Source organism: Octopus sinensis, linkage group LG4 (genome assembly GCF_006345805.1).
Source record: "Octopus sinensis linkage group LG4, ASM634580v1, whole genome shotgun sequence".
NCBI classification, from domain to species: Eukaryota; Metazoa; Mollusca; class Cephalopoda; order Octopoda; family Octopodidae; genus Octopus; species Octopus sinensis.
Window position 1 is genome coordinate 163,273,045 of NC_043000.1, and position 20,000 is coordinate 163,293,044.

Below are 20,000 nucleotides of genomic sequence, written 5' to 3' on the forward strand. Positions count from 1 at the left end.
ATATGTCTTAAGGACACATCGAGCCGCCAGGAACCGAACTTACCATCTTACGATCGCGAGCCGAATACATTTAGTCACGTGTCTTCGCCTCTGGTAATTATAAGAATTAATTAAGACAGTGAGCGCCAAGCTGAAGAACTTACAGTCTTTAGTTTAACATTGTTCGAGTAGTGATTTTTTATACCTATCCCCCATTCATTATTGCTGACAAAATAAACACCAGTAGGTACCAGTAATATAAGATTGTGGCGATTCAGTATCCTGCAGATGTTACATTTATGCCAACTCAAAACAACATTTTACTGCATTCTCGTACCCGTGCGAGTATGTACGTGTGCGCGTGCGTGCGCGTCTATGTTTTTTTTCTGTATTGTGCGATAGTGTCATTAATAAAAAGATTGGACACTTTATTCTACTCACTTCGGTTCGATTCAGAAGTATGAGAGAGGTGTGACAGATTGCTGTACATCCAAACGGGGATTACCTTTCGCACACTTCAAACCAAAAAATCTTTCGCAATCATCGGCTCTTTGAGTCAGCCAGCAACTTTGGAGACGTTTAGGAGAGTGTAAAGAGTTGTGAGTAGATATGTGTTTATGTTTGTGTGTGCATGCTCTATGTATGCGTGTGCGTCTGTAAATCATTAAGTTTCCTTTAGCAACAACAAGTGGTAGAAGTTGCGGATAGGATATGACAAGAAAATTATATCTTTTTTCTGTTGGTTCTTAATAACACTTTAGCCACTTAATAGGATTTTGTGCCAGTTAAAACTGTTGCTACATGAAAGGGGCTCTTTGGTGTCCTCTTGCAAGTTAGCACAACTTCAGGAACTTCTTCATCGGTAGATGGGAGAAAAGTTTTAACCCTCCTTCTGGTTAGGACGCAAATTTTAACGTAAATGAAAGTACCAGAAGATTCTGATGTCAGTCCACTTAGAAACTATGAGAACCAGTCTGAGATACCAAAAAAAAAAAAAATAGAAAGAAAAGAAAATATAAATGAATAACAAAAAAGAGGGGCAACAGGTCCACTGATGGAACTAGGGCCATGTTTCATATATCTGTTGCGATTTGGTTTAAAATTAGTTCTTCTGATGTCTAACATTATTTGGATTAAATTCTTAGCCCAATTCATTATATGAACTCGTAATTCATAAATTAGTTGATGAGGTTATTTCTCACCACAGCATATTGAGATATTCAGCCAAGGTTGAACCCATTACTATGTTGGCGATAGCTCTGAATGGCAGAGGGAATTAACTTGTGAAGATAAAATAGTAAAGTTAAAACAACAGAATCAATTTATAATATCTAATTTGAGATGATGAAATAACGGGCGATTTGGTGTGTAATCAGTAACACACGATAACCTGGTGAGTGAAAGATATGTGGTTGGTTGCTTACTTTTACTGTTGAATTTAGTTTAAATAAGCTGTGGAACGTTGAATGATAAATTAAATAAGCAAAATATTTTCTCCAGACTCACAACAAAGTACCTGCGGCGCGTAGCCTGGATTGGTATGTCGCTTTAATACTCACTTCTGCCACGTGATATTAATTTAGGAGAACAAAAAGGAAAATATAGTATATGTAGCTGCACTGAAGGCTTTTAGTCGAACAACAAAGCACAAGTAACGAGGAAAATATATTGTTTGATGGTGGCATTTTTCAGATGCTTATTCACTTTTATCTACGGACACAATCTGTTAGCAGAGAGTCGAGACTATTTGTTCAATAGACCTGCGGCCAAGGGACACACCCAGCTCTTTTACACTGAAGGGTGAGAGGCAGAGAGGAGAGTAACTGAGAGAGAGTAGGAAGAGACGGGGGTTATGAAAAAAGAAGTGGGAAGAGAGAAGGATAAAAAGAAAATTGACAATTGGGCTGGAGGAAGGAAAGTGATAACATTGTCATGTCGAAAAGTTAATTTGTGAAATATTCTCATGTGGAAAGAACAGAATGTGTGTGAGTGCGTATATGTATGTATGTATGTATGTATGTATGTATGTATGTATGTATGTATGTATGTATGTATGTGTGTGTGTGTGTGTGTGTGTGCATTTATATATGTATGTTTACACACACCAAGCTATATTTGAATGATTATGTACACGCATCCAGACGTGCCTATATATATGTATGCATACACATAAATCCATGTATATATGAAGATAGATTTTTCTAGATAATATTACACACACGCAGATATATAGATATATATGTATAAATAATTCAAGTTTCGCACACACACACACACACACACACACACACACACACACACATTATATATATATATATATATTGGTAGCGACTCAAGACCAAAGTGATAACTAATCTGTTTAATCTTATTCTTTACTTTAACATATTCTCTACTTCTACATAAACATTTTCCCAGTGATATTCCCTAACGTTTAAGCCCCCTTCCCTTTCTTGTTCCTTCTTCCTTCCTTCTCTCTCTCTCTCTCTCTCTCTCTCTTGCTCGCTCGCTCGTTCCCTCTCATCTTACATTAAAATATTGCTTTTCTCATTTTACTTTTGCCCTTCATCAAATACATCAAGTTTTCCTCTGGGACAGAAAAACATTAATCTACAGATTAATATTAGACCACAGGGAAGGATTTAGACCTACAAAGATGCTTTAGCAATCCAAGAAAATTTTCTGACGTCTAGGAATAAACACAGAAATTGACAGGTATTTTTGTACGTTATGAGCCACAAAGATGGTTTAACATACTAAGAAAAAAAAATTAAAGGTTGATAACATTTTAAGCTCCTACCAGTAAATAAATAAAAGCTTTGCTCGTAGAAAAGAGATCTTTAGAATAATCTTCAGAGCTGTATCCATGTATGTCTTTCGAATTGCTTTGAAACTCAAGGAAATCTTAAAGTTTCAGGAAAATATTTTGAACTAAACAGAAATATAAGGATACTGAATATAACTGACTATTCAACAAAGTTCGACAGAGAAGTTTAAGAAAACAAGATTGGTGTGTGTGTGTGTGTGTGTGTGTGTGTGTGTGTGTGTGTGTGTGTGTGTGTGTGTGTGTGTGTGTGTGTGTGTGTGTGTGTGTATGTGTGTGTGTGTGTGCGTGCGTGTGTGTGTGTTTACATAAATTAAACAAATTCCGTGTGGTAACTGCAACCAATAAAAATTCGTCTAGGCGACAATCTCAGGAACTCTTAGGATTCTCCGAAATTGGCTTGCCATTAATGAAAAGACAATCTAATTGTATAACAAATGAGGACAGGTGTAAACACGTTTCTGCGTCAGTAGTTGTCATTTGAACAGCTTTTAACTTACCTTGACACTTAGATATATATAGAAAGAGTAGAAAACATTTATCTAGTGTATATAATTTAAACGAAAATAAGTTAATTGATATAAAATTTTTATAAATTTTTAATGTAACGAAATGTGTGTTTGTGTGTGTGTGTGTCTCTGTGTGTAAATATATGCATGTAAGTAATTATGTATAATATGTGTGCGAGTGTAGAGACGTCTGTCCGCGACATCAAATTGATTGTGAGATATTGTGATTGTGGAGTTCCTAGCTGATGTCTCTTATAAGGAAATGCTTCACAAAGAGAAAATTAATACAGTGAAGAATATATATATGTGTGCACGTGTGTGTGAGTCTCTGTGTGTGCTGTTTTTGTTATTGTTATTATCATCATCATCATCATCATAATTTGACTGCCAATTTCCCGTTTTTATTAGTCAATCATCTGTACAAAGGAAATCCATCAAACTAGAATAACACTATTTGAACCAGAATCTGTGAGATTAATGATATCCAAAACGTAGTCTAATCACATTTCCTTATCTTATGTGCATTTCCACAGTGGTTGTAATATGTTATTAGTGAAACGATATCACACTTAGTTTTGATTAGTTTAATTTGTTAAATCTGTATTGGTAAAAGTCATTAGTAAATGTCTCATATCTCTTTACTTTAGTAACATAGACCATCATAGCCATCCGAATAGTCAGGGCTCTGGTATATTTACCAAAGGATCGACAATTGTTATTTAATCTATTGTTTTGTAATATGACCATAACAAAGACATTTGTTATAATTGTTTTTACTGTCTTTTACATGGGTGCCATGAGTGGCACATCTCAATCATACTCATTTATACACATAACTCGTTCAAATAGCATCACTCATTATCGAACAGCAATTTTTAATTGAAAATGCCAATAAAAGTGACGCTAAAATCACCTGTTTACCTGTCTATATTTTATTATATACATAATTCTTTTCTATTTCTAGGTGAAGTCAATGGAGATGCCATGTTCTTCTTCAACCTATCAGCAATCAAAAAATCAGAAAAGGTTCTCCGAGCCGAAGTTCATTTATACAAGAGAAAATCTCGCCCTTGGATGCCCAACGGATCAAAATTACAAATTCTATTACATGAAATTGGTCCGAACTATATTAGCAAGACAGGACGTGTGACTCTGCATCGTGCCAGCCATGGATGGCAATGGCGAGATGTTACCAATTCCGTTCTTAGTTGCCTCGCAACCTCCCGCAAATATCCTCATCTATTTGCAATAAACTTTCAAACGAAAAAGTCAGGGGGTAAAACACGTACAGTTGCACTCAAGAAATTTTCTATTCATCACTCTAGGCCCTTTCTTATTGTTTATTCTAACGAAACTGAAGTGGTCAAACTTGACCAGCTTGACAAATTGGCCGAGCGCCTTAAATTATTCTTACCGGGTCAGAACCGAGATAGAAGGCCTGCAAACCGTACTTCATTGGCAACCAAGTTAGTTCCGTCTACGTCTGGTTCGGATGACTTTTTACCGCCCTTGGATAGAAGCAAAAACAGCACTCGACTTGTACATCATATCGCACACGGAATTGGTCCTAAAATGAGAATAGTACTTGACGAAATCGATCCCTTTCACTCGGTTGCTATAGAGAAACTAAACGAAACTACAGAAAAGCGACATAAAACAAGTGTACCGGTGAAAAAGATTAAAGACAAGAAAGAGTTTCAACGCCGGAAATATGAACAAGATTTTATACCAAACCAGGAAATAGTCACAGCTTCACCGTCGTACGAAATTATGGATAATACAACGATGGAACCCGAGTTAGAAAATACAACCGACAGTGAAACAGAAGAGGTAGAAGCAGCCTCGTTAGCGTTTTCGGATGATTCCAGCATTACGGTGGACGCCAGTCAGACAAACCGATCGAAACGGTCGGTTTTGACTAATGAAATACCCCAAGAACCCGTCGACTACAGAACAGTTACGAAATATAATATGCTTAATATTAATCCCGGGGTATTACAGCCACGCCAACGACCGAAGCAGAAGAAGATGTCTCGTCTCATTCCTTACCCAAAGGATTCACAGCATAAAAAGAAAAGGCGCAAAAGAAAAAGGATTCGACGAGAAAAAGCCCAACGACGCCGACTTCGCTTTCCGAAGAATTGGAAAAACACAGACAGAAAGAATTTCCACAAGGAAGATAATTTGTGTAAAAAACACAAATTGCACGTTAATCTGGATGATATTGGATGGAGAGATTGGATAATAAGTCCTCAATGGTTAAATGCGCATTACTGCGCAGGAAATTGCCCTTTCCCATTGGCAGAGGTGAGTTGTGATTCTCGTTTTTTGTTTGTTTGTTGTTTTTGTTGTACTTTTTCCTTTTGTTATATTGTTTTCACATTTCACAATATTCCTTGCTTGTTTTCGTTCGGATTACGTTCATGAAGAGTGCAGAACAAAGAGTTGGAAATGGTAAAAGCAGCTCTTCCCAGCTCAGTATGAATGATAGCTAATATATTCAATTGTGGTTCATTTGGGAAAGGTCAATCTATATTAATTAATAACTAACTATTTGTAATACGACCTGGTGTTATATATTCTAACAATTTCTACGTTATAGCTTCATATTTTGTTTATATTGATATTAACATATTACATTAGTGGCAGACCAAAAACTATCACTAAGATGGTTCTATCAGGATTTGAATTTAGTAAAGAGACATAATAAAATTTAAGGCAATGTACGGAGACAATTGTGTGAACAGAAATGATTATGAAGTGTATACATCGGAATAAGACCACGTGACTCACTTACACACTGGGCCTGAGAACATTCTATGGAGAGTCGAAATCACAATAGTCTATTAGGTGATCAAGTACTTACAGCCATACTTGACGTGTGACTCTTCGCATTCACTGTTATCTTAACTCAATGCTAGATGTTTAAAAAAAAAACTCAAAAGGTTCTATTCTTCATTGAGAGTATGAGTGTGTACAAACGTACGCACACATTCACACACATGAATGCAACTCATAAATACACGCACGAACGCACACAGACACACACACAGACACAGACACACACACACACACAGAGGCAGACAGACAAATATCCAGGCTATACATATTCATACATACATATGGACTAGTGCTAACCTGCTACCTTTAAGATAACTTTTTATTACTGACATTGATTTTTATTCAGAGATTGTGTAGTGTATATTTTTAGTTGGAAGAGGGTGAATAGTGTAATACATCAATCTGAGAAAGTAAATGACAAAAGAAGGGTTCAGAAATACTGAGAGGATTCTGCACTGGCTGGAAAATTTTGCGGTTGTCCTTGTTGAAACGCAAGGTCAACTGAGATACAGCAGACTGATGATGAAAGGTTTTATATGTTGTTTACGCTTGAATAATATATATGTGTGTGTGTGTGTGTGTGTGTGTGCGTATGCGCGCGCGTGCGTGCGTGTGTGTGTGTGTATATGTATGTATGTATGTATGTATGTATGTATGTATGTATGTATGTATGTATGTATGTATGTATGTATGTATGTATGTATGTATGTATGTATATGACAACTGGAAGAATGTTTTATCAACGCTAAAATTGTGTATATAATCAATAATTTCTGTCAAGATACCATAGGTTTCATACAATATATCCACACGATATCTATTGTACTGGACTATTGAATTCCGTTAAGAAAATGACATAATTGTTTATATGTGTGTCGTGTATGAAATGTACATAGAAAGCCTTTATTGAAGATGCTATGCAGTCTGTCCGAATGCAGAAACATAGCGAAGTACTTTTTACAACACCATATTAGGCAAAGTGAACTCTGTCTGTTTATCTATCTATCATCCTCTACTGGTCTTTGTCTTCCATTGACCACACACTCTGTTTATCTCGCTCTTCTAAGTCCTATCAATATATCACATTCATTGTTTGTTTCCATCTTAGTATCTAATCTCCCCCTCTCTCTCTTCCCCCTCCCCCTCTCTCTATCCCTCTTATTTCCGTGTATCTCAGGATATTTATATCGTAAAGTGTATTGTCAATTTTGCTGTATCGAAAGACTTGTTTTAGTATAATGTCTTGTTTGGGCATGTCTACGCTCGTTCACTTAGTCTCTAGCTTACTCTTTCACATATGCGCTGTGCCCATCTTACTTTTTCACTCATCTAGTTATCACACTTTTACAATCTTTTTTCAGCATTAGTAGCAGTTTACTAATTTTCGCTATATCTATGTTACTTCATGCATCTCAGGTCATGTGAGTGGTATGCATTGAGTGTGTATGCATACTGTCAAAATTTACGTATACGTGTATATAATATGTGTATGGGTATCTGTATATGTTTGACTGTAATTATATATATATTTTAAAGAAAATAAAGTAAATCTCTATCGCAGAGTAGCTGTGAAAACTGCTTAGAAGATTAGATAAATACACCCAGAAGACGGGGAAAAAACTGGCCGCCACAAAGAACCGAACCCTGTACCTCTCAAATCCCAGCTGAATACTCCGTACAATTAAGCTAAGCAGCCCATGGCAACAAATACTTTCTATTATAAGGTTAAATAATAGATTCTGGATTGTAAGAGCATTTTTTTTTCAAAGCTAACCTTTTTTCACAGTTAGACTGTTTTCACTGCTAAGCTGTTTTCACTGCTAAGCTGTTTTCACTGCTAAGCTGTTTTCACTGCTAAGCTGTTTTCACTGCTAAGCTGTTTTCACTGCTAAGCTGTTTTCACAGCTATTCTTCTAAGCTGTTTTCGCAGTTTTTCCACGTTCGAGTTCATGCTTCATTTTCTGCGACATATGTAGTTCTCTGTAACTTAACGCAATAAAGAGTTCTCTGATGATGATCAGTTTTGGTTAAACATCCAAATGCTTTTGGAGCATCCAATGCATGGTTCTAGGCAATCGTAATTGTGACACTTAGGTAAGAACTAATGACATAAATGTGTTTATTGTAATTTCCCATATACGTACATGCATGCATGCATACATACATACATACATACATACATACATACATACATACATACATACATACATACATACATACATACATACATACAACATACATACATACATACCAAAACGAATATCAAATGCCGTACGAGATAATTCTTGACTTATTGAAACCGTTTTAACTACAAAACAAAAGTAAACAAATTCCATGTGGTAATTGCAACCAATGAAAATTAGGAAAGGAGATTATCTCAGGAACTTCTAGGATTCTCCGAAACTGACTTGCCATTAATGAAAAGGGATTTGTTCCATATCAATCACAGATGTTGTAATTAATTTTTTCTAACTAAGCAGTTTGAAACTTCGAATACTGATAAAATTTCGCACGTAGAACACGGTTTATTCTGAACGTTTTTGACCAAATTTCGTATTTTAGAAGTTATTTCGTGTTAAAGTTGTGGTATTTGGGTAATTTCAACCAATCAACGACGTGTATTCGGTTGAAGAATGCTACTGCTGTTTGCGATAGTAATTGAAAAGGAGCAACATCCGGGTCATCTCTTCTAAATGTCGCCACTCTGTTCTATTCGTATACTGTGCGAATACGATGTCACCTTTTATCCTTTCTTCCTTTCTAGTCATCATCGTGCATTCCTTACTCTTTCCCTCTGTTCTACTCTATTAACTAACAAGCAGCAAGTGAACTTGTCACTGCCACTACAATTATCTATTTTCCGGTGTATAAGCCGCTATTTGTTTTGTTTTACCTTCATGTTTTGATAATGTTATTTTTTTTATCTAATAAAGACTTTTATATTGACGAAATGTGTTTGTTGTTGATTATAGTAAGATAAAATCATAACAATAACAAAACATCTTATAGGTGTAAAATAAGGCATTTTGAAACTACATATACGTCAACAACAAAAAAGCGAGCCGCGGACTCGTGGTGACATTTAGTAGAGATAACCCAAAAACAGTAGTAGCTTTCTTCAACCGAATACACGTCGTTGATTGGTTGGAATTAACAAAATACGACAACTTTAACACGAAATAACTTCTAAAATACGAAATTTGGTCTAAAACGTTCAGAGTATACCGTGTTCTACGTGCGAAATTCTACCTGTATTCGAAGTTTCAAACTGTTTAGTTAAAAAAAAATTAATTAAAACATCTGTGATTGAGATGAATAGATCCATGAGAAGACAATCTAATTGTATAACAAATGAGGACATATGTAAACACGTTTCTGCCTCAATAGTTGTCATTTGAACAGCTTTTGACTTACATTAACACTTAGATATATATAGAAAGAGTAGAAAACATTTATGGTCGAGAGCAATGAGCATAATTTAATAAGCTAAGTGATACAAATTTTTAATCTAACGAAGTGTGTGTGTGTGTGTGTGTTTACGCGCAGTCGGCTAGGTATCCATAAGTCAGCAAAATAGGCACACGTTTTGTCAATTGTAGTAATCTAAATGTGTGTGCATGCGCGCGCGTGCGTGCGAGAGCATAATTATAAGTATATACACACACATTCAAGGTCACATGCGCAAATCAACAACCTAAAACCTGTCAACAACGAACTTTGATCAGTGTTTTAATAAATTTCAAGAACTGAAAATAACGAAGTCTTACATTCTTTGACAATGAATTCGGTCTTATAGGATACCAAAATCTTCTATGTAAGAAATGTGGTTGCAGTTAGGAATAGGGGCCGAACGACGACGTTGTCTACTGTTTCATCCGGGTCACTACTGATCGTCCCTCTTTTTTTGGAGTGTGCTGCATTAGGTTATATAATGATATTTTTCCTCACTTAAAATTGTTGGTTGATTTTTGCTGCTTTGTCTAGCAAGTGAAATGTCCACGTAAAGGCCAAACTAGTTGAAACAGAGGGTACGGGATGTTGCTGTGAAGAGAATATAAAATTGACAAAATGAATGACTAGGTAGATGAAGACGGAGATGAATGATGGTAGTGGTGGTGGTGGTGGTGGTTTTAGTGGTGGTTATAGTGGTGGTAGTGGTGTTTGTATGGGAGGGGGTAGATGCGGAGATAGAGTGGCAAGAAGAAGGTTGTAAGATAAGCAAATGTTAAGAAAAGTGTTTAAGGACAGTGATTGTGACGGTGGTCTTGTGAAGAAACTGCTGAGTGGTAGGGGAGGGATGGGGGAGATAGTGGAGGGTCTTTGAGCTTTTGGAGATTGACAAATAAGAAAGATAATAATAGATCTAACAAAGTAACAACAGAACACACAAACAAAACAAAAAAAATCAGTGAAAGTAGAAGAAAAACAACAGCAGCAATAAATAATAATAATAATAATAATAATGGTGATGATAATAGAAACAATAAGCAGCAGCATAAGAACAACAACAGCAACAAAAACAACTGCAGCAATAACTACGACCATAATCCCCATAGATGAAGTTTATGGCGGTGCGACTTTGGCGCCTGTCGATCCACTTCTGTCCTTCCCCATCCTCTCTCGCTCATTCCCTTTCTATTTCTCCTCGCTCTCTCTCTCTCTCCCCTTCTCTCTTTCTCTGTCTCTTAAAGATTTGCTTAGAAGCTAGAAAATTATCATAAGCCACCGACAAGAAAAGGGATCATTTGAAAAAGCTAGTTAGTGTAGAAAATGCGAAAAGGTGAGATAAGGAAGGAAAAGAGGAAGTAAGGATGAAAGAGAGAGTTGCCATTTGGGACTGGTGAGATAGTGAACTTTGGCCTAAGCAATACCTACCCACCCGTAATATCACCACCAAAACCACCAGCATCAAATCATTGTAGCGGCTTTCATGTGGTTGCTTGTATGTTACAAATTTGGGGTCAAATCTTCCTTAAATTAACCCCTAACTTTCTTAACAAGGAAAGGGCTCCTTAGTTGATGTAGGTTCTAGGCCAGAAGTAACCAATCTTTTTATGGGGTAGGAGCGCTAAGCGGTGATGTGTGCAAATCCAGTTATATGAAGTTTTTTAAATGTTGCTGGAGCACATGCGTGGAACGCTAGAAGAAAGTATGGTTTAAAGTAAATGTTAACATTTTCATTATAAAGTGAGCTTGAAAATAACAAAGGGATTTAGACCGACGAGAAAATTCAATATAGACTGTTGGAGTCAAATTTATCATAAAATTCGGTTTGATAGTCTGACAACTGCTCATTTCACCAGTTGAGTAGATGGTGTTAGTGATGATGTAAGTATTTAGACTATACGGTAGTATTTAGATTAGTCAATTCTTCCGAGGTTGACTTTGCCTTTTATCATTCCGGGGTCGATAAAGTTGAGCAATGAGGTTGATAAAACTGACTAGTCTGTCCATCCCAAATTTCAAGCCTTGTGCCTGTAATAGAAAGGCGGCAAGCTGGCAGAACGTTTAGAGCGCCGAACAAAATGCTTTTGAGGTCGATAAAATAAGTAACATTCGAGCATTGGGGTCGATGTAATTGACCATCCTCTTCACCCAAATTTTAGAATTATGCCTATGGTAGAAAGGATTATAAAGCAAGCTCGAGAATAACAGCAGAACTTGTACTGGCGACGAGATTCAATACACACTGTAGAGTCAAATTTATAAGATTTGTTTTGACTGAAACTTCAAGTTTTCTGTGATAGCTTATTTTACCAGTTTGGTGTGAATGTTACTGAAAGACTGCTATTTAGACTAGTTGAATAAAGTAGCAAGCGAAACTTAGCGTCCTGGAGAAAACAAATTTTATAATATATTTTAGGAAAAAATGTCAGTTTCAAATTTTGGCACAAGGCCAGTAATTTCAGTGACGGGGGCAAGTCGAACAGATCGATCCCAGTGCTCAACTGGTAATTATTTAATCGACTCCGAAACATGGCAAGCAAAGTCGACCTCGGTGGAATTTGAACTACAGAACGTAAAATTTTACCCGGTGCGCTTACAATTCTGTCAACTCGCCGCTTTATTTTAGGAAATTATTTCTGAAAACTATTGCTTACTTTGTTTCATTAACAACAAACGTTGCAGTAAAATTATGAATAACACATTTTTTTTCAAACTTCAACGCATTAATATAGATTTTCTAAAGCTTTATATTATATTTTTATAACTTGCAGCGTTCTTAGATATCCCTTATGATTCGCCATTGCATCGTGGGGCACTGTTGGAGAATCATAATACCAGATGCTCTGAAAGAAAAAAAAAGATATAATAATCAAGGCTAGAATGCTCAAAGATTAGGATGCTCAATCAAAATTGATCAAAGCATCAGCAAATCAAAATGTATTTGATTGCAATAAGGCCGTCATTTTGTTCAATTAAATGATTAACAAAATAAATTGTGCAGTCATTTAGTTATTATAAGTAGAATCGCTGCCTGTGTATATAGATTGATATATCTAATTATTTATTTCTCTTTGCATACAATCCCCCCGTCTTTAGTTCTCTCTATCTCGCTTACATTATATTGCTATCACTATGTCAGACTATCCATCAGTTATCTCTAAATCTAGCAAACCAATTAAAGACAGTCCACTAGCACATTAGCCTTGATGAGTAAAACAAACAAAAGAATCAAAGAACAATCGCCAAAATGGCGCAGGAGTGGCTGTGTGATGAGTAGCTTGCTTACGAACCACATGGTTCTGGGTTCATTCCCACTGCGCGGCACCTTGGGCAAGTGTTTTCTACTATAGCTTCGGGCCGACCAAAGCCTTGTGAGTGGATTTAGTAGACGAAACTGAAAGAAGACCGTCGTGTATATATATATATATATATATATATATATATATATACATATATATATATATATATATATACGACGAGCTTCTTTCAGTTTCGTATATATATATATATATATGTATGCGTGTGTATATGTTTATGTGTCTGTGTTTGTACCCCCAACATCGCTTGACAACCGATGCTGGTGTGTTTACGTCCCCGTAATTTAGCGGTTCGGCAAAAGAGACCGATTGAATAAGTACTAGGCTTAGAAAGAATAAGTCTTGGGATGGATTTGCTCGACTAAAGGCGGTGCTCCAGCATGGTCACAGTAAAATGACTGAAACAAGTAAAAGAGCTAAAAGAGAGTAATATTGCAAAACTCAACGTTTGGGTTCCCGCTTAACAATAAATATAAACGTGGCCAGGGATTGGTTACGTCAGCGGTTAAATGTTAAATGGATCTTATACGAGGCATAAGAATACGCCGAAGACAAAAGTAAATTATCACGCTACCACCTTTGTGATTGCTTGAGACTTTGCATTCAATGTTCCAAGACATTGAGTAGCTCTGTAATATAATGTGATAACTGGATCCCCGATGCTCCGCTGTAGTTAAGCACCCAATGGCACTTGAAGCATCCAATGCAGGGTTCCAAACTGTCACAATGGCGAAACTTACCTACGAATGAATTATATAAACTTGTGCTTATCGTAGTTTCTCCTATATTTGAACTGTATTTTATACTTAGTAATACTACTAGATATAGTAGTAAATTAACCACTATACTAAAAAGCAGACTGCACGATGATGGACCACGTAAAGCACTAAATTTATCACTAACACATCTGTTCTACTTGTACACAAGACACACTACACACACACACACACTACACACACACACACATACATATACAGTATGTATATAATCTACTCGAGAGATACTTGAAAATTAAAATCGATCTACATAATGAAGTAAATGTGTATCTTCTCCAGACATTTTTGTGGAGAACTTTAGTAATTCAAATTAACAACCATGTGTTGTTAAAGTAACTATGGCAACACAGAATTCGTTTTTATGTAAGAAAAGTTGTCTAAGGTAAAGCAAGTTACTAGAGAGCACAGTAACCGTAGAAAGATCAGATTTAGAGTGAAGTGTCTCCTCGATTTAGCTGTACTTACAGCATTGTTATTGTTTTAAATCCGATTTCTTTTTTTATTGAGCTCTTTGCAGATCGCTTCTCCCAAAAGAAATATATTTACTATAACTGCGAAATATCCATATAATTACTGTAATAGGTCAGATGCTATTTCTAGAGTTTATTTGAAATTCTATTTTTATGTTGATTTTGATGATTCGAACTGCCTTGTAAAGACTTTCGATCGTATTTGAATTGTGTCTTCAGTTGTTTCTGTACACAAGTTGTTTCTTCACTACAGTACATATATTGTGGAGAAACAGTAAAATTCTCTCAAATGTCCACTGATAAGATATCACCTATCAATATGTTTTTATGGGCGTCTGACTGCTAGAAGTGCAATAATATTCAGAAAAGATATGAAATATACACCATATTTTATCAATATATAGCTTTTATTATTATTTTCATTGAGTTCTCTGTTTATTGCTTTTCGCAAAAGAAATATTTCCGTTCGAAAAACATAATGATATTTATTCACATATCTGTGTGTGCGTGCGTGTGTGTGTGTGTGTGTGTGTGTGTGTGTGTGTGTGTGTGTGTGTGTGTGTGTGTGTGTCTGTGCACTTTTTATCTTGCCCAAGGTGCCACGCAATGGGACTGGACCCGGAACCATGTGGTTGGGAAGCAAGCTTCTTTACCGCCCAGTCATGCCTACATACATACATACATACATACGTACGTACATACATACATACATACATACATTAAATGCTTGTGTCTTATTTTTTCTCAGCTTTTCCTTGTCTTTCTGTGGCCACCTCACCAAACGCAGACGCCTGTTTCGTCTTAAATCTTTTAAATCGTTGCTGGATATCAGATGATACACAACGATAAAAGTAATAATAACAATAATAATTATAAGTTTCGCTTTTGTTTACTTTAAAACAAATTTATACCTACTCGCCCCCCATTAAAATCAAATACAGAAAAACGGAGATATACCGAATTATAATTTTTAAAAAAAGATCTTAGAATAAGATAAATAAATATACAAGCATTATATGAATGAAAATAAATAAGGAATAAATGGCAATTGGTTACCCCACCACCCCTTCCCGTCGCCGACTTCCACGTCTGAAATAATTATATGCCATTATTTGTACGCGACAAAATGTCTCCCACCAAATATTGGTGTGGCGGCACCGACACTAGATGGGACTTAGTGAAGTATGGAGAGAGGGAGAAAGAGAGAGATCTGGAGTGCAGAAGAGAATGTTGGAGAAAGAAGAAGAGGAGGAGGGGGATAAAGGCGAAGAAGAAGGAAATAGAGGATATAAAATAGGTGGATACTGAAGTGAATATATTGACGAATAATAATAATAATAATAATAATAAGAAGAAGAAGAAGAAGAAGAGAAGAAGAAGAAGAAAGTGGTAGGAGACGAAAGAGAGAAGAAATTAGGAAGATGGAATAGAAAAGAAAGAAGATGTTGAAGCAGCAAAACATGAACGGAGCAGAAAACAGAAATAAAGAAAAACGTGAACGAGAATAAAAAACAATGAAATACGAAGCAAATAACAAGTGCAACATTTTGCCTTCCAAAGATGTCGGTCTCCTTCCGACTGCTGTTGGTATTCTACAAGGCATATCATTGGCCATTACCATAGTATTGGACACATACACTGGGGTGCATCTACTACTACTACTACTACTACTACTTACAAAAGTACCTTAGACTCCATTACGAAAACCGTTTTATTGATTGGAAAATCTTGATACACCAACATGCAACGACCACATAATATTGGTTTCAAAATTTTGCCACAAGGCCAGCAGTTTTGGTGTAAAGTCGATTACATTGACCCCTGTGCTCAGCTGGTACTTATTTTATCAACCTCGAAAGGATTAAAGGCAAAGTCGATCTCAGCGGAATTTAGACTCAGAACGTAAGGACGGACGGAATGCCTTTAAGCACTTTTATTCGGTCTGCTAACGATTCTGCTGGCTCGCCGCCTTACCTGAAACCGTATATTAACGTTCTGTTCACACCCTCTTTCTCTTTTTTCTGTTTCTATTCGAACAATTTTGTTCTAAACAAGCACGTTGTGTCATAGAGGTACCTTTCTTCTTTTCTCCTTTACCCCTACAAAAAAATCTATAAATTCTTTTTTCTTCTACCACCAAACTGAAATTATGCTAGTTCTATGGAGGCCATTTGTACTCAGCCATCTGGACTACTGCCCTCAACTATGGTCATCCTACTGTGTGAGTGTTACACCAGGAAGTTTGCATCAATGGAACAGATGAGCTACTGGGAGAAACTGAAAGAGCAACGATTCTACTCTCTGGAGCGAAGACGGGAGAGGTATGCAATGATATGCAACTGGAAGATCCTGGAGGGGCTGACACCAAACTTTGGTATTGATAGCTATACTAGCCCCTGAACTGAACATCACTGCACTGTTCCAAAGGTCCCAGCTATCCCATCTACAGTGAGGACCATGTACGGCAATAGCTTGGGATTCATGGGCCCACAGCTATTTAATGCCTTGCCAAATTACCAGAGTGATCTTCATGGTATAGGGGTACTTGTTTTCAAGAAACAACTTGACCTCCTGCTATCCAAGGTCGCAAATGGACCTAAATCACGGCAAGAAACTCAAAAGAGGGTAGCAGTGTCGAACTCACTTCTTTAACAAAAGCCAATAGCATAAGATTGGCTATTGAAAAGTAATTACACCGGCAGTGCTCCAGCATGGCCACAGCCTTCGGGCTGAAATGTGTAAAAGAATAAAGCTTGCCTCCCCACCACATGGTTCCGGGTTCAATCCCACTGAGTGGAACTTGGATGTCTTCTACTCTAGCTTCGGGCAGATCAAAGCCTTGTGAATGGATCTGGTAGATGAAAACTGAAAGAAGCTCGTCGTATTTATATGTATACGCCTGTGTGTACGTGTGTCTGTGTTTGGCTTCTAAATCTTTAATATATTTCGCAGTATATTATGTTTGCATAACGAAATACGGTGTACCTACGAGCAGTTAATACGTCCGCATTCCAGCAGTTGCCTAGAATGCATTAAACATGTACAATGGGTATATCCAATCGTTTTACACCGCTAAATATAGTGGCTATTTTGTGCAATGAATTCATGGATGGTTAATGGGTGCTGAAGATGGAGCACTCCTGAAATATCTATATACATCCATTAACTATTTTTCTAACGTCGATCGCATTGATTACAGTAAAATATTCGTATACGAAACATCAAAACTTTCAGTGCTGGCTCTAGAAAATCTTAGAGATAACTTTACAAAGTGAGATATCTATCATATAAAATCCATTCTGTTTGTCTGTGTGTGTCTTCAAGGATCTCGGGCATCCTCCATCCGATTGCGCTCAAATTTGATATGTGGATACCGACGGTATCAGGGCGTGTATAAATCATGAAAAAAATTACAAAAATCGATTCCAGGTGAGAATGTGATCGATAAAGCCGTGGGAACGTGCATTTGTACGCGCAAGTACATCAGCTGTTGTGATGTACTTACTGGTACTTTAAACTCTTCGGTTGCATATTTGTGTGAATAAAATCGTTTTTTTTTGGAATAGAAAAAAGTCTATCTTTATTTCTTCTTTTGCTTGTGTCTGAAATTTAGGTTAAATCAGTGTTTCTCAAAGGAGAGGCCTATGGGACGGTCGGACAAGTTGCTTTGAGAACATTTGGTTTAAATGTTTGACAACTCAGCACCGTCCATTGGACGGGGGGCGTTTTGCTCGTATATATATAAAGTGTATGCATACATATATATTTATGTAAGATTGCATTTCCTATTTCAAAAATAGTTGGATATACATTTTAAAGTTGAGTGGGTGTGTTTTTTTTCTTTGTACATGTGTGTGTACGTGCGTACATAATAATAGTGGTGTCAGTGACTTCGAAGTTTTTGGCTTGCTAGCTTACAGTGAATAGTCAGATGAAGGTTAAGCATGCTGAAACTTTGAGGATGCCGCCGATGCTCTTCTACTGATATATCGATGAGAGACAAACATATCACGCACGCACTTGCACACATATAGATAGCTTGACAAACAGACAGACTGACAGACAGATAGATAGATAGATAGATAGATAGATAGATAGATAGATAGATAGATAGATAGATAGTTACCTAAATACAAGCACAACTATACGTAATAAGGCAAGCGCACTAGAAAACCTGCCAAAAGACAGTGCCACATGTTCATGCAAAAACACATACTACAAAAACCACGTAACTAAAGAAAAATATTTTCGCACATATAGTCACAAACTACAATTACACAAACATAAGTATAGAGAAGCACGCACGCACACATACACACACACACACACACACACACACAACACACACACACACACACACACACACACACACGCACATTCAAACTCACTTAGACTCTTAGAACAAATAGACGTGTTGGCACACCAAGATATTTGTCTCCAAGATACCAATTTCTGACACACTTGACCCCTCTGTGTCTCTTCATTCCCACACATTCATAACAAGATGGGTTCACCAGCACCGAATGTTTTGTGTGCCGTATGAAGTTCTTGTATGTGTGTATGCCTACAGGAATATATATGTGCGTGTGTATGTGTGAGAATATTTATGTACGTGCTTGTGTGAATCTACACGGCTGAGATTACATACACTCACGCACACACGCACACACACACACACGCACACACGCACTCATATGTATGTTAAAACTTATCCCTCCTGTGCTGTCTTTTTTTGTTTTTATTCATTCCATCTAATATATATATATACATATACATACATACATACATACATGCATATATATATATATATATATATATATAATATATATATATATATATATATATATATATATATATATATATATATATACACATATATATACATACATGCATTTATACATACACAAACACACACACACACACACACACACATATGTATACCCCATATATATAATATACACACGTGTGTGTGTGTGTGTTCTCTACAGTACATACAGCATCCTGTACGCAGCGAACTTCCCCCTACGCGACTTCGGGGTCGTTCATCCATTAAAAACAGGTCCGTTTCTCTGTCCCACACTCACCCATGTCCCCACCCTACCTTCACACACTTCACCCACCAATGAGTGTGCCTCAAACCAATATGTTTTCTTGCTTTCTTAACTAGCGTATCTTTCGGTATAAGCCCACCTACCACCCATCTCCAGCACGCATGCACATACACACATATACAAGCAGACGGTGCTAGGCATTTTTCTAACACTACCTTACACTTTTAAACCACTCTTCTACCTCGTTTAATCTATCTATCTATCTATCTATCTATCTATCTATCTATCTATCTATCTATCTATCTGTCTCTTTCTCTGTCTGACTGTCTGTCTGTCTGTCTGTCTCTCTCTCTCTCTTGATATACTCTTTTATTCTTTTACTTGTTTCAGTCATTTGACTGCGGCCATGTTGGAGCACCCCTTTAGTCGAGCAAATCGACCCCGAGACTTATTCTTTGAAAGCCCAGTACTTATTCTATCAGTCTCTTTTGCCGAACCGCTAAGTGACGGGGACGTAAACACACCAGCATGGTTGTCAAGCAATGCTACATACATATACATATATATTATATATATATATATATATATATATATATATATATATATATACATATATACGACAGGCTTCTTTCAGTTTCCGTCTACCAAATCCACTCAAGGCATTGATCGACCCGGGGCTATAGCAGAAGACACTTGCCCAAGATGCCACGCAGTGGGACTGAACCCGGAACCATGTGGTTGGTTAGCAAGCTACTTACCACACAGCCACTCCTGCGCCTAGCCACACAC

The 20,000-nt window shown here is 36.9% G+C and overlaps 1 protein-coding gene across 1 annotated transcript in view; it reads left to right on the forward strand.

The window, feature by feature from the left end:
- LOC115210987 (growth/differentiation factor 10) overlaps positions 1-20,000 on the forward strand; it is a 158,410-nt gene that overhangs the window by 92,353 nt on the left and 46,057 nt on the right. Inside the window, exon 2 of the mRNA XM_029779820.2 lies at positions 4,274-5,616. Coding sequence (XP_029635680.1) covers positions 4,274-5,616 — 1,343 coding nt within the window. The remainder of the gene's footprint in view (positions 1-4,273; positions 5,617-20,000) is intronic.